This window comes from Entelurus aequoreus, linkage group LG10 (genome assembly GCF_033978785.1).
Source record: "Entelurus aequoreus isolate RoL-2023_Sb linkage group LG10, RoL_Eaeq_v1.1, whole genome shotgun sequence".
Classification (NCBI taxonomy): Eukaryota; Metazoa; Chordata; class Actinopteri; order Syngnathiformes; family Syngnathidae; genus Entelurus; species Entelurus aequoreus.
The window spans coordinates 35688999-35705293 of NC_084740.1; the positions used below are offsets into that span (position 1 = coordinate 35688999).

At 41.7% G+C, this 16295-nt stretch overlaps 2 protein-coding genes across 3 annotated transcripts; both read right to left on the reverse strand.

Annotated features, from left to right (window-relative positions):
• Window positions 1–3039: 3039 nt before the first annotated feature.
• foxa3 (forkhead box A3) lies at window positions 3040–9721 on the reverse strand. Its single transcript, XM_062062125.1, has 2 exons — window positions 8947–9721; window positions 3040–4527 (listed from the first exon to the last, which is right to left on the reverse strand). Exons 1-2 carry the CDS (start codon window positions 9016–9018, stop codon window positions 3211–3213), a joined length of 1389 nt encoding a protein of 462 aa, XP_061918109.1. The 5' UTR covers window positions 9019–9721; the 3' UTR covers window positions 3040–3210.
• A 3924-nt stretch (window positions 9722–13645) lies between these two features.
• irf2bp1 (interferon regulatory factor 2 binding protein 1) lies at window positions 13646–16288 on the reverse strand. Of its 2 annotated transcripts, XM_062060637.1 has the most exons (3): window positions 15027–16288; window positions 14205–14499; window positions 13646–13917 (listed from the first exon to the last, which is right to left on the reverse strand). In XM_062060637.1, exons 1-2 carry the CDS (start codon window positions 16022–16024, stop codon window positions 14235–14237), a joined length of 1263 nt encoding a protein of 420 aa, XP_061916621.1. In that variant the 5' UTR covers window positions 16025–16288; the 3' UTR covers window positions 13646–13917; window positions 14205–14234. The 2 variants fall into 2 exon arrangements, with proteins under 2 accessions (XP_061916621.1, XP_061916620.1); XM_062060636.1 differs by having other exon boundaries at window positions 13646–14499.
• Window positions 16289–16295: the final 7 nt, after the last annotated feature.

A 16295-nucleotide genomic window follows, 5' to 3' on the forward strand; every position in this document is an offset into this window, starting at 1 on the left:
CGTGTGAAAAGCCGTAGATATTATGTGACTGGGCCGGCACGCAAAGGCAGTGCCTTTAAGGTTTATTGGCACTCTGTTCTTCTCCCTACGTCCGTGTACACAGCGGAGTTTTAAAAAGTCATACATTTTACTTTTTTGAAACCGATACCGATAATTTCCGATTTTACATTTTAAAGCATTTATCGGCCGATAATATCGGCAGTCCGATATTATCGGACATCTCTATACATATGCATAAACATTTGTTTTCTTTTGTATTATTTTGTGTAATGAATTAAGTAACATTTATGACAACCTTTTTCCAAAACACAATATATAACGTGAGATATAACAGGATCATGCATACATTTATCATTTGTTTTCAAAACTGTTACAAAAAAGTGGGACCCCAAAAATTTACTCTGGGACCACATTTTTATGACGTGAGGGGACCCATTTAGAAATTTCCTAGCGCCAACACTGATGGAGTATTGGTGCGTGCAAAACAGCTGCAGGCGGCTGTGGCCTGCGGGCCGGTTCTAATACTCATCACATGTCATCCCGGGGGACGGCATAGCGAAGTTGGGAGAGTGGCCGTGTCAGCAATCTGAAGGTTACTGGTTCAATCCCCACCTTCTACCATCCTAGTCACGTCCGTTGTGTCCTTGAGCAAGACACTTCACCCTTGCTCCTGATGGGTCGTGGTTATGACCTTGCATGGCAGCTCCCGCCATCAGTGTGTGAGTGAGTGGGTGAATGTGGAAATAGTGTCAAAGCGCTTTGAGTTATTTAAAAAAAAGGTAGAAAAGCGCTATACAAGTATAACCCATTTATCCCGGGGGCCAAACTTTTTCCACTGAGGGCCACACACGGAAAAATTTAAGCATACGGGGGCCATTTTGATATTTTTCATTTTCAAACCATAACAAAATATATAGATTTTTTTTTTTTAACCTTTAGGGCTCCCGGGGACCAATCAAGGGTCTCAGTCATTAAAATATTAAAAAATAAGCCAAATTATTATTATTATTTTTTACAGTATATCTCTATATCAACTTCAGGTTGATATCAAGTAAAAAAAAACAACAGGTTTTATGCCTTTTCTGTCAAACACAACTTTGTTTTTAATAGTAAAACTGAAATATGCAGTATTTAGTAATTAGAGCCCTAAAAGATCAATAATGCAGGACACCATTGATTTTAATTATTTCATATTTTTGAGTAATCACAGTGAAAAGTTAAATAAAATCCCACTAAATATATTATGGATCCAAAAGGTCTCCCACTCATAAAGTGATACATTTTTATTAGTTTTTTTTTAAAAACTTTTCACACTTATATTACAAGATCAACTTCAGATATATCTGTCGATTTTACGTTTGAACTATTATTTTGTTTGTTTTATGCTCTTTTGTCAAATAAAACTTTGATGTTTTTATATGGCAACCACACAATATATGCAATATGTTTTCCACATAAAACATTTTAAAGTGACATTTTTTAAGTAATAATTCATTGTAACATAGATTTTTTTTTTTTTTTTTTTTCTCGAGCAATGGCAAAAAAAATAAAAATAAACAAAGACAAAAGAAAAAAAACAGCCCGCATGGCAGCTTTGTGTCTTCATTGCAACTTTTTCTCGTTAGATTTCACCTCATTCCACTGTTTTAAAATGTTTTTTTTAAATTTTTGCAATACTATCAATTTTGCAATTATAGATTTTTTGTCTTTTTTTTTTTTTTTTTCTCGAGCAATGGCAAAAAAAATAAAAATAAACAGAGACAAAAGGAAAAAAACAGCCTGCATGGCAGCTTTGTGTCTTCATTGCAACTTTTTCTCATTAGATTTCCCCTCATTCCACTGTTTTAAAATGTTTTTTTTTAATTTTTGCAATACTATCAATTTTGCAATTTTTGCAGAATGTGTGGGGGGGCCGGTAAACGATTAGCTGCGGGCCGCAAATGGCCCCCGGGCCGCACTTTGGACACCTCTGCCATAGATCATTCATTCACGGGCCTTGACTTTGACACCCCTGCTTTAAAGCTTAATCGTTAGTTTTGAAGCCAAAATGCTTCCATTCCCCCTTCCTTTGTCTCCACACTGTTTCCGCTTGTAAGTGCTGCGTGTGTGTGTGTGTGTGTGTGTGTGTGTGTGTGTGTGTGTGTGTGTGTGTGTGTGTGTGTGTGTGTGTGTGTGTGTGTGTGTGTGTGTGTGTGTGTGTGTGTGTGTGTGTGTGTTGACTCACATGCGCCTCGGCTCTTATTACCAGCAATGTCACCGCCATCATTTGGAAAAAATACAAAATAAATAAAAAAGTACCGGTGTTTTTCAAAAGTAGTATTGCACCTTTTTGACTTTGTGATGTACTGCACAGGAAGCACAACATGCAGCATTTCCCCCTTTTTGAACCTTTTTATTAGGAAAAGTCAAAGACGTAATCACATTGAAACCAACAAACAATATATCGGAAGGACACGCTGCGTTGTTTTTTTTTTTCTTGTTTTTTGTTTTTTTGGAAGTTTGAAAAGCGACCTAATAAACAAGACCCTCCTCTTCTGTCATGTGACCTGCAAGTCTTTATCGTCCCTCAGTTCATGGACAACTGATGGCGTTGGACAGAAGAAGGCACGTTCGGACCGCCTTGCGACACCTTTTGAGAGACCTCCGACGCTCTTTTTTTTTGTAACACCCGCACACTATCGGCCCACCGGTGGGAGCGCCATAGTGCAAAGTACCGTACGTAAATCTCCCCATAGTGCATCTCTCCTCTCGGCTTTATAGTAACGCGCTTGGTCCCGTGCAAAGCATTCACCTGTCCAGGTAACAACACGGCCGGTCTTTGGGGGTGGGGAGAACGCCCCCCCCCCCCCCCTCCCCCCCCCAAAGTGTGAGGTTGTAACATGAATGAAGCGGAAACTCTGGTGAAACTTGTAACTTGTCCACAAAGCAGAATATATGATATATTAAAATTTATTCCCTTTATAAATAAATGCAAATAAACCCCCCCAGGCCCCCCCTTTACACTCCCCCTCTAACCCCCCTCTAACCTCCCCCCCTCCTCCACGCGCGCACTCACATTGCTGCTATTTACATTTTGTACAAAGTCCATCTTCTTCATGGTCGTCAGGCTTGTGTGTGCGTGGTGTAACCAGAGAGTCTCCATGGGAAAAGAAAAACCTTCTTTGGTCCATCCAACATGGCGGCCGGTCTCTTCGCCGGACAGGAAGTCCATTAGGAGGCGTTGAGGACCGAGCGGCTGTACAGAGTCTGGTAGTAGGCACCGGAGTCCATGGCTGCTGGGCCGGGGCTGTCGTAGATCTGCTTGGCGGCCACGGGCGACCCGGCGGCGTAGTTGTTGTACGCCATCACCTGGTCCTGGTAGGACTTGAGGTCCATCTTCTGCTCGTTGGACATGAGGTTGGTGATGGAGAAGGGGTGGTTGAAGTTGTAGTGCGGGTCCAGGGACTTGAGGGCGTCGCTCTGCAGGTCCATGTGCTGGTGCATGGCGCCGGGCAGGAGGTGGGTGCCGCCCGCCAAGGACTGGGAGTGGAAGACGGGGTTCATGGCGGCGGTGGCGGAGAGGGACAAGGAGGACGGGGGGATGGAGGAGGAGGAGGTGGACGGTGGCTGGGACAGAGGCGGGCTGTGGAGGTGGGTGGAGAGCGGGGGACAGTCCAGTGGAACCAGCGAGTTCCTGGAAAGCGGCTGGTCGTCGGAAGAACCCGGGTGGGAGCTGTCCGAGTGGGCGGAGTCCGCTTCCTCCGAGCCCCCCGTGGGGCTTCTGTCCTCCAACATGGCGTCGCCGCCGTGGACCCCTTTGCCGCCGTCCTTGCTGGCCTTCTTGGCCATCCTGTCTTCGATCTTGAAGCGCTTCTGGCGCCGCAGGTAGCAGCCGTTCTCGAACATGTTCCCGGACTGCGGGTGCAGGGTCCAGTAGGAACCCTTGCCCGGCTTGTCGGGCGAGCGGGCCACCTTGACGAAGCAGTCGTTGAAGGACAGCGAGTGGCGGATGGAGTTCTGCCAGCGCTGCTGGTTCTCACGGTAGTACGGGAACAGGTCCATGATCCACTGGTAGATCTCATTGAGGGTGAGCATCTTGCTGCCGCTCTGCTGGATGGCCATGGTGATGAGCGAGATGTACGAGTACGGCGGCTTGGCGTGGGTCAGCGAGCGCCGGTACGGCTTCGGCGGGATCTCCTTGGGCCCCGCCCGGCTCAGGGAGGCGCCCGACGAGTATCCCAGCTGGCCCATGGACTGGCCGTGCATGTTCTGGTAGTGGGACAGCGAGCCCAGGGAGCCCGCAGTGGCCGGGCCCAGCTGGGTGAGCGAGCCTGAGCTGAGGGAGGGCGCCACCGGGGAGAGCGGCATGTGAGCCACCCCGGAGCCCATGGAGGCCAGCGGCGAGGTGCTGAGGCCCGAGCCGGGGTACGCCATGTTCATGCCCGCCGGGCCGGAGCCAGCCGGGTTGAGGTTGATGTAACTGTTGATGGTGCCCATGGGGCCCACAGAACCCAGAGCCGAGTTCATGCTGCTGGGAGAGGAATACATCTGCAACACACAAACACACACACACACGATAACTTTGACAAGAACACACACTATTACACACACAACCACTTTAGAAATAACACACTTTTACTTCATCAATAACACACTTTAACTTTAATAATAACACTCTTCAATTGTAATAACACACTTTAACTTCATTAAAAACACACTTTTATTGTTGTAATAACACACTTTAACTTGAATATTAACACATTTGAACTTTAATAGTAACAAACTTTAACTTTAATAACACACTTTAACTTCGTTAATAACACACTTTAACTTTAAAAACACACTTTCATCCATCCATCTATTTTCTACCGCTTATTCCCTTCGGGGTCGCGGGGGGCGCTGGAGCCTATTTCAGCTACAATCGGGCGGAAGGCGGTGTACACCCTGGACAAGTCGCCATCTCATCGCAGGGCCAACACAGATAGACAGACAACATTCACACTCACATTCACACACTAGGGCCAATTTAGTTTCAATAATAAAACACTTTAACTGTATTGGTAACAAACTTTAACTTTATTAGTAACAAACTTTAACTTTAATAACACATTTTAACTTCATTAATAACACACTTTAACTTCCATCCATCCATCCATTTTCCTACCGCTTGCCCCTTATAAAACACTTTAACTTTAATAATAACGCACCAACTTTAATAGTAACAAACTTCAATTTGAATAACACATTTCAACTCCAGAGGGGCAGCACGGTGGCAGAGGGGTTAGTGCGTCTGCCTCACAATACGAAGGTCCTGAGTAGTCGTGAGTTCAATCCCGGGCTCGGGATCTTTCTGTGTGGAGTTTGCATGTTCTCCTCGTGACTGCGTGGGTTCCCTCCGGGTACTCCGGCTTCCTCCCACCTCCAAAGACATGCACCTGGGGATAGGTTGATTGGCAACACTAAATTGGCTTTCGTGTGTGAATGTGAGTGTGAATGTTGTCTGTCTATCTGTGTTGGCCCTGCGATGAGATGGCGACTTGTCCAGGGTGTACCCCGCCTTCCGCCCGATTGTAGCTGAGATAGGCTCCAGTGCCCCCCGCGACCCCGAAGGGAATAAGCGGTAGAAAATGGACGGATGGATGGATTTCAACTCCATTAATAACACACTTTCATTGTTATAATAACACACTTTAACTTTAATATTAACACATTTTAACTTTAATAGTAACAAACTTTAACTTTAATAACACACTTTAACGTCATTAATAACACCAGGCCTGTCCAAAGTGCGGCCCGGGGGCCATTTGCGGCCCGTAGCTTGGTTTTTATTGGCCCGCGACACATTCTATAGACAAACTAAACAGGTCCCAAATTAGAAGAAAAAACTATGAAAAATTGAACGGACCAAATCCCCCAAAAATGGGACCTGAAAACCTGAGCGTCTTACTGTATGAGGTCGTTGATGATTTCCGTGTGTCCTGTCAAGATGAAAAAGTGTACACATTTCTTGGGAGACATGATATGTTTTTGATTTTAAGCCCTCAAGAGCGTTTCAGTTGACCATATAATAGCTATATTAGTAAATACAAGCTTACTTTCGAGCACAGTTAACATAAATACAAATAAAATCATTATTAAAATAATCATTCATTATTTTATTGCTATAATACAAAGCTAAGATGTAGAAGTTGTTTTTAAATGTCAGCATATGTTCACCTGCATTGTTTTGGTTGGAGTATTTTTCATATGCAAAATGTATAAAAGTGGCCCTCGCATACTTAATTTTTTCTCTATGTGGCCCTTGCAGGAAAATGTTTGGACACCTCTGAATAACACAATTTAACTTTAAAAACACACTTTCATTTTAATAATAAAACACTTTAACTGTATTGATAACAAACTTTAACTTTATTAGTAACAAACTTTAACTTTAATAACACATTTTAACCACTGGGGTGAGTTTTCCTTGCCCGTATGTGGGCTCTGTACCGAGGATGTCGTTGTGGCTTGTACAGCCCTTTGAGACACTTGTGATTTAGGGCTATATAAATAAACATTGATTGATTGATTGATTAACTTCATTAATAACACACATTAACTTCCATCCATCGATCCATTTTTCTACCGCTTGTCCCTTATAAAACACTTTAACTTTAATAATGACCCACCAACTTTAATAGCAACAAACTTCAATTTTAATAACACATTTTAACTCCATTAATAACACACTTTCATTTTAATAGTAACACATGTTAATATTAGCAAACTTTAACTTCAATAACACTTTTTAAATTCATTAATAACACACTTTGAATTTATTAATAGCAAACTTTAACTTCAATAACACACTTTAACTTTAATAATAACAAACTTTAACTTTAATAACACATTTTAAATTCATTAATAACACACTTTAATTTTAATAATAACAAACTTTAACTTTAATAACACATTTTAAATTCATTAATAACACACTTTGACTTTATTGATAACAAACTTTAACTTCAATAACACACTTTAACTTTAATAATAACAAACTTTAACTTTAATAACACATTTTAAATTCATGAATAACACACGTTGACTTTATTGATAGCAAACTTTAACTTCAATAACACACTTTAACTTTAATAATAACAAACTTTAACTTTAATAACACATTTTAAATTCATTAATAACACACTTTGACTTTATTAATAGCAAGCTTTAACTTCAATAACACACTTTAACTTGAATAATAACAAACTTTAACTTTAATAACACATTTTAACTTAATTAATACCACACTTTGCACTTTAACAATAACAAACTTGAACTCCAATAACACACTTTGACTTTAATAATAACACACTTAAACTTTAACAACACACTCTAACTTCATTAATAACACACTTTAGCTCCTTTACTTTTAATAAGACACATTTTGCGTGAACACACTCTAGCTTCTTTAGTAACACACTTAAACCTTCATAACCACACACTTTAATAATACCACACTTTCACCTAAAACTTTTTTTTTTTTTTTTTTTTTTTTAAACCTTCCCATTCATTCGCAGCAGCAACAAGTTGTTCTCCTGAGGTGCGCGGCGGTGCAAAAAGTGCGTGTCGGCGTGAAAGGAGGCTTCTGACTGACTTCTTATCAATGCACAATGAAGCTCTCAGTGCACGCGGATTTCACACTCACACGTGAACGTGGAAATGCGTAAAAAAAAAAAGAAGAAAAAAAGAAGCGCGTCACAGTCCTCGCTGGCCTCTCCGTGGAAAAACAACCAGCACTGAAAAAAAAAAATCTCCCCAAAAAACGTATTTAAACTGCACCGTGGGAATATTAAAACACGACGCCTAATTCCCCGAGGTGACGTGGAGGTGTGGATTATTGCCACGCGTTAATTGCATCAGATGCCTCATCAAACTGATCAAATTAACTGGAATTCAATTAGCAAGTGTCCTCACATTGAGCCCTTAATTCTGGGAATTCGTTCTTTTCAAGCAGCTGCAAAATTTGAATTATTTTATTTTTTGCATGATAAAACTTATTTTGTTGTTGTTGTTTTGTTATTCCTGAGAATAATAATAGCATATGGTCCACTTGGGCCTTTTGCTCTTGCATGAGGCCCTCTTCTGAACACGCATTTATCTAAATGACAAAGGGACAAGCGGTAGGAACATGGATGGATGGATGGATGGATGGATGGACAAACATATAAATTGTACTAATTCGTATTTATGCTTTGCTTATTATTATTTTTTTACAATATTTACAATTGTTTTGGTTTTTTTAGTGTTAAGTCCACATTTAAACAACCAATTAAAAGTGACTTAAAGAGGATTCAAACCAGAGGTGTCCAAACATTTTCCTGCAAGGGCCACATAGAGAAAAATGTAAGTATGCGAGGGCCACTTTTATACATTTTGCATATGAAAAATACTCCAACCCAAACAATGCAGGTGAACATATGCTGACATTTAAAAACAACTTCTACATCTTAGCTTTGTGTTATAGATAACAAAGCAATAAAATAATGAATGATTTTATTTGTATTTATGTTAACTGTGCTCGAAAGCAAGCTTGTATTTACTAATATTGCTATTATATGGTCAACTGAAACGCTCTTGAGGGCTTTAAAACAATCAAAAACATATCATGATATTTGTACACTTTTTCATCTTGACAGGACACACGGAAATCATCAACGACCTCATACAGTAAGACGCTCAGGTTTTCGGGTCCCATTTTTGGGGGATTTGGTCCGTTTAATTTTTCATAGTTTTTTCTTCTAATTTGGGACCTGTTTAAGTTTGTCTATAGAATGTGTGACGGGCCAATAAAAACCAAGCTGCGGGCCACAAATGGCCCACGGGCCGCACTTTGGACACCCCTGATTTAAACAATTATAAACAAAAATACATATTAATATTAGTTTGATGTAAACATGTAGGAATATTTAAGTTATTATTTTGTATTACCTCGCTGGCTTCGCTGTAGAAAGTATTCCACTCAGGTAGGTCGTGGGCTTCCATCTTCACAGAGTTCAACATCCCCAACAAATCACTTAAAAAAGTTAATTATCTACGCACTATACTTTCAAATATGAGATAATTCTTCTTAAAAAAATAAAATAAAAAAAAAGTTTTAAATCCTCTGGTAAAAAAAAAAGTTGGTCCTGAGTTGTGGAAAAAGTCACGCAATCTCAGTCCTCCATGTTTTCCAGAACCCGCTGGTTCTGACCGGACGATACGGTGCTGGAGGCTGCTGTGTGCCGGCATAGGACGCTCCGTGACAGGCGGGAAGAGAGAGCGTGGAGCCCGCAGACGGACGTCCTCTTATAAGGTAACCGGCGCAGGAGCTGCCCCGCCTCCGCTGCCGAACATTTGAATAGGATGAAGGCGCTCAGGAAGGTCCTGCAGAAAGGCCGATGTGGCCCCCTGGTGTGCTGTTTATTGGCCCGGCGGCGGCTGGCCCCCCCACCCTCAAACTTCAAAATAATTGTATTTACTTTTTTTGGGACTTTTAAATTATGTCTGCCTCTTGAAAAAAACTAAGATAACTATATTAATAATAAAAATAAAAAAAAGTGTTTATGGCCGGGGCCGCGAGAATGGCGCGTTTTTGTACACCCCCCAAAAATTGCGCATTTACCTGATAAAATGAAGACAAAAATATTTACTCGCACTCGGACTTTAATGCCTTTTTCTTTTTTTTTTAAATATAATATAATATTTTTTGCAGTTTTTTTGCACTTGAAAGCTCCTGCAGGTGCGCCGCCGGAATACACAAGACGGAGTGAGGCGTGTGCATGTCAATGGCGGCCCTAATGGCGGCTCAATGGTCATGTAATGACGCGCAGGCGGGAGGTCGTCGGGATTAAATCGTCACGAAATGACCACAAAAACAGGAAGGCGCGTGCGTGTGAGGGGAGGGAGGTCGCGGGGTTACGCGCACTGTGAGGAGGGCGGGATCACCTCTGTGTGTTTGTGATGATGCAATTAGGGGGGCAGGTAATCCACTTAGTGACGTCACGGCACCTGGATCATGCCACCCTGTGATTAAAAAGTGGATAATCATTAATAACTGCCAAGCGTTCATAAAGAGGGTGTGGTCCACTCCCTGGACACTTGATTAGGCACACCGTGTAATCAGATGCCATATAAAAAATACATAACTTTGCAAAAAAAAAATAATGATCATGTTCATGCATACTGCCTGTATTTATTTAATTGTTGCTTTATTTTGAAATTCGCCACACAACTAAACTAATGTTATGACAACAATATGTTTTTGTTTGATTGCCACATTATAGAGATATTTTTTTTCTAAAAAAGGGGAAAAATTAGGGATGTCCGATAATGGTTTTTTTGCCGATATCCGATATTCCGATATTGTCCAACTCTTAATTACCGATACCGATATCAACCGATACCGATATATACAGTCGTGGAATTAACACATTATTATGCCTAATTTGGACAACCAGGTATGGTGAAGATTAGAGATGTCCGATAATATAATATAATATAATATAATATAATATAATAATATAATAAAATGTAATATCGGAGATTATCGGTATCGTTTTTTTTATTATCGGTATCAGGGTTTTTTTTATTATTATTTTTAATTTTTTTATTAAATCAACATAAAAAACACAAGATACACTTACAATTAGTGCACCAACCCAAAAAAAACTCCCTCCCCCATTCACACTCATTCACACAAAAGGGTTGTTTCTTTCTGTTATTAATATTCTGGTTCCTACATTATATATCAATATATATCAATACAGTCTGCAAGGGATACAGTCCGTAAGCACACATGATTGTGCGTGCTGCTGGTCCACTAATAGTACTAACCTTTAACAGTTAATTTTACTCATTCATTACTAGTTTCTATGTAACTGTTTGTATATTGTTTTACTTTCTTTTTTATTCAAGAATTTTTTTTAAATTTATTTATTTTATTTAATTTTATTATTTTTTTTAAAAAAGGACCTTATCTTCACCATACCTGGTTGTCCAAATTAGGCATAATAATGTGTTAATTCCACGACTGTATGTATAGCGGTATCGGTTGATATCGGTATCGGTTGATATCGGTATCGGTAATTAAGAGTTGGACAATATCGGAATATCGGATATCGGCAAAAAGCCATTATCGGACATCCCTAGTGAAGATAAGGTCTTTTTTTTTTTTTTTAATTAATAAAATAAAATAAATAAATTAAAAACATTTTCTTGAATAAAAAAGAAAGTAAAACAATATAAAAACAGTTACATAGAAACTAGTAATTAATGAAAATGAGTAAAATTAACTGTTAAAGGTTAGTACTATTAGTGGACCAGCAGCACGCACAATCATGTGTGCTTACGGACTGTATTCCTTGCAGACTGTATTCATATATATTGATATATAATGTAGGAACCAGAATATTAATAACAGAAAGAAACAACCCTTTTGTGTGAATGAGTGTGAATGGGGGAGGGAGGTTTTTTGGGTTGGTGCACTAATTGTAAGTGTATCTTGTGCTTTTTATGTTGATTTACTTAAAAAAAACACACAAAAAAACCCCCGATACCATAATAAAAAACAAACGATACCGATAATTTCCGATATTACATTTTTAAAGCATTTATCGGCCGATAATATCGGCAGGCCGATATTATCGGACATCTCTAGGAAAAATAGAACAAAACAAGACCATATAAAGAGAAAACGCTGTAATAGCGATATATAATAACTAACAACACAAAGGACTGTACATGTATCCTTTTTACAAAATTACAATAATATATAAACATGCTCTTAAAATGTGCGTTCCTTGGTGAAAAAAGTTTTGACCACCCATAAAGTAAAATATAATATCGTCCCTGACCTTATAACAATACTTTCAGGTAATAATGTAACACTTCCAGTATTATTAAATACACGTGAGAATTATTATATTTTTTACACAATGAATTGTGTATGTAATAAAGTGAACACTTTTTTCTTATATTACAGGTCAAACAAGATGACTTATGATTAAAAGTGGATAGTCATTAATATCAGTCAATCATTCAAAAGGAGGGCATGATCCACTTCCTTGACACTTGATAAGGCACACCGTCATTATAAAAATATTTACCTTGCGATAATTTTTTTTTGTTGTTGCTTTATTTTGACATTTGCCATTCAAGTAAGCTAATATTACGACAATAAACCAGGGGAATTTGTGTATGTTTTTTGATTCATTGGCACATTATGAAAATAATATTTAAAAAAGGGATAGAGAAAAAAAAAAAAAAGAGAGAATATACAGAGAGAATGCTGTAATATTGAATTTTTTTCTTTGAATACATGTAACTTTTATCACAATGTATAAAAATGCTATCAAAATTGTACGTTTTGGCACCCCTGCTATAAAGTAAAATATAAAATCCTCCCTGACCTTATAACAATACTTTCAGGTGAGATTATAATACTACCAGTATTGTTAAATACAATTGGGAGCTATTATCCTTTTTATTGTATATTATTAAATTTAGTATGTATTAAAAAGTGAACACTTTTTCTTATATAACAAGTCAAACGAGATGATTTATGATTAAAAGTATATAGTCATTAATATCTGCAATTCATTCACAAGGAGGGCATGATCCACTTCCTGGACACTTGATTAGGCACACCATCGATATAAAAACCTATACCTTTACAAAAAAAAAAATAATGATCCTGTTTATCTACACTGCTTTTTTTAATGCTGTATTTTGAAATGTGCCACACAATTGAAGTAATGTTATGTCAATAATCCAGGGGAATTTGCGTTTTTTTGTTTGTTTTATTGGCACATTATAGGAATAAAATTTAAAAAATAAGGGAAAAATTGAGCAAAAAAGGACAGTATAAAGATACAGCGCTGTAACAGCGATACTGGTAATGACTAATAACACAAAAGGTGTGTCTTTGAATACAAATACACTTTTATCATTCTTACAAAATATATAAAACACTATTAAAAAGGTGCGTCCTTGATTGGTGAAAAAAGTTTTAACAGCCCATGAAGTAAAATATAAACCTGACCTTAATGCTTAGTGGGGAACTATTATATTGTGCATGTAATGAAGTCAACACTTGTTCTTACATTACAAGTCGAACGAGATGACTTTGGGACGCAGTGACGTCACCGACTGGCTGTGTGGTTCTGACCTGCTCCTTTAATACGCATCTTGTTTTGTGGAGTGCTGCAGCCTCCCCAGCTGGCCTCCCTGTGGGACCTTTTTTTTTTTTTTTGAATGCCAATGAGCCGGCATCGTCCATTAACACCTCTATAATTGGCTCAACAATGGCTGTAATGACTTGACACTAATGGAGGAAGCCACACATCCACCACCCCCCATTTTTTCCCCTCCAAATTAAAGTATTTACATCACTTTGCTCGCCAGGATTTCTCACCTGGCTGCAGCAACACCATCCACATCTTTAGTTTTAGGACAATTATCTACATGTGCAGCACCACTGCGCCCTCGTGTGGACAAATGCTTTTTCCCCCGTGTTTGCTTAATTAAGTCAGGCTCTAATCCGCACTTATAGTTTTTTTTTTACCAGTCTAGGAAATCTTTGCAGAACTGAATTGTTCCTCTTTGAGTGAAGTAGTCATTCTAAGGAACAAAAAGGAAGCAGGAGACGTGACAAGAGTATTCATCGTGTTTATTCCTGCTTGGCTGTTTGTACATGAAAGCTGCGGTCAAGAAACACAAAACAGGTTTGTCATCGCCACGGCGACACTTCTGCACAAGGCACTTGTGTTACACGGTGTTTGAAAGCACTTCCTGACGACTACAGAGTGGAACCTAGCAGATATAGAGTGATATAGATTCTGTACACAGATGGGCTTTAGCTTTGGTTGGTCTGTGAGGACATTCTTCTTCGTGATCGTGACTCGCTGCTCCTAAAACGACTTTCTTTACGAACAAAACAACAACAAAAAGGTTAGGAAACGACGCACATTCATTTCAATTAGAGCTTCTAAATGTTGCATAACATGACTGACCATTGCACGTGAACAAACCTGGTAGAAAACTACATTCACCCGGCCGCTCACGTGTGTGTGTGTGTGTGTCTTTAAAGTGTACATTTTATGGTCATTTTACGCTGCTATTCACCAAATAGTGTGTGTGGAGGTCCAATAGATGTCGGCGCTGGTTCTGGTGTGTCTGAACTAAGTGTGTCAAAGAGTGGGCCGGCCTGCCTTTGTCCAAGGTTGCCACGGAAACCGCCATCACGTCTCCCTCTCTTTCTTGACGGTGACGTCGCCGCCCTGGGCGCCGGCTCCGTTGGCGGCGCCGGGCCCGGATCCCGGGGGGGCCGCCGGCGGGGCCCCTGCTGCGCCCGCCCCGAGAATGGTGGACACCTCCCCCTGCATGAAGGCCCAGGGCGGGCTGTTGGCTGAATTGTCCAACGGACAGCGCTCGCCGCTGGGACAGTAGACCTCGCCATTGCCCCGGCGGCTCTGAATGTACACTCTGGTGCACGGGAAGCAGAACCTGCATAAGGACAACACTCAGGATCATCAATTTGTTTTAAAAAAAAAAAATGGTACAATGCACTCTTGTAATTCATACCCCTCAAGTACTGTACATTTTAGAGCATTGACTCTCAAACCTGGGGATAGGTTGATTGGCAACACTAAATTGGCCCTAGTGTGTGAATGTGAGTGTGAATGTTGTCTGTCTATCTGTGATGGCCCTGCGATGAGGTGGCGACTTGTCCAGGGTGTACCCCGCCTTCCGCCCGATTGTAGCTGAGATAGGCTCCAGCGCCCCCCGAGACCCCAAAGGGAATAAGCGGTAGAAAATGGATGGGATGGACTCTCAAACTCTAGTGGTCATTAAATATTCACTTAATCAAAATATTCAAACAGTGTTACTGTTCAAACTGAGTATGTAACAGTGGCTAAAAATATTACATATACTTGTCTTAGGCCTACTACGCTACTGTATTCTAGTGTTGGCCATTATGGAATATGTGAGGTGGTACTTGGTGAAAAAAGTTTGAGAACTGATGCACAAACCTGTGTCCTGGCACAGATGGACATTGGACAAAGTGTGTGTCCTCTAGCCTCTCATGACACAGCGTGCAGGACAGAGTGGTTCCAGTCAGGCTGCTGTTGGCCGGAGTGGAACCCAGCTCTGAGGCGCCACTGTGGGGTAGAGCTGCGGCAGTGGGGGCGGCCTCTGACGAGCTGCTGGACGCCAGAGGCTCTCCTCCGGACCTGGCGGCGAGGGGGCGTGGCTGCCTCGCCGGAGACGAAGCAGGCTTGGGGCTCGTCTGGCTCATCCCCCCGGCCATGGAGGACGACGAAGCCGGGAGGCCGGCGCTCTTGCTACCGGAGACCGAGCCGGCGTGACCTAGCGGCTTGGGCTGGGAGGAGCTCAGCTCCCGCTCCAGCTCCGGTGTGATGAAGGGGGCCATACCCATGCCGATGCCCAACTGTCTGCGGTTCATCTCAGCCAGCACCGGTGCCGGGAAGATCATCGGGCTGCTCATGGGGGCGGTCCTGGCGGTCAGACCCGCTGGCATGCCCGCCAGTAGCCCGTGTGGGATCCCTGCGATGCTTTGAGTCACTAAGTTCGGGGGAATCGCCGCTCCTATCATCGGTCTCCGATTTCCGCTTGGACTCTGACGGTTCACCTCTTGGGGCGGCTGGCCGTCACGGTGCAGCCCGTTGGGCGGCACGCGAGCAGCCGAAACGGTGTTTTCTCCTCGGCTGCCCCGCTCAAAGCGCTCGCCGTGCAGCCTTCCGCCGTCCGTAGCCGCCTCTCCCCGGCCCGACGAGGCGTGCTTGTTGGGAGAAGGACCGGGCGAGCGGACATTGCCGTCCTGCATCCCGTGTGTCCGTTTCAGCTGCCGGGCGCTAGCTATGAGGAACTCGATCTGATTAGCGCCCTCGTAGTTGACGCAGCCGCGGCACACCACCTCGCTGAAGTCCCACACCACCGTCCAGGGCATCTTGGGCAGGTCGCACAGGTAGCACCATTGGCGCCTGGAGGCGGAGGAAGGCGACGACATGATGGACGACTAGCCGGCTAGCTAGCGAGCACACGTTGGCTAACTTCACCTAATTATCTCGAACAAGTGTCTTTCTCATTTAACTCCCTCTAATATGTTTTATAACCACAATAGACATATTCTCGATACCAATGCCTCGATATTTGAACGATTATTTCTTCTGTTTCTCGTTTGTTTACCCTCATCGGCCTGCTCTTCACGGCTGTCAACCGCTCTCGAGGAGAACGCTGGAGCGTTACGTAACCCGGAGAGGTGCATTGTGGGTGATGCA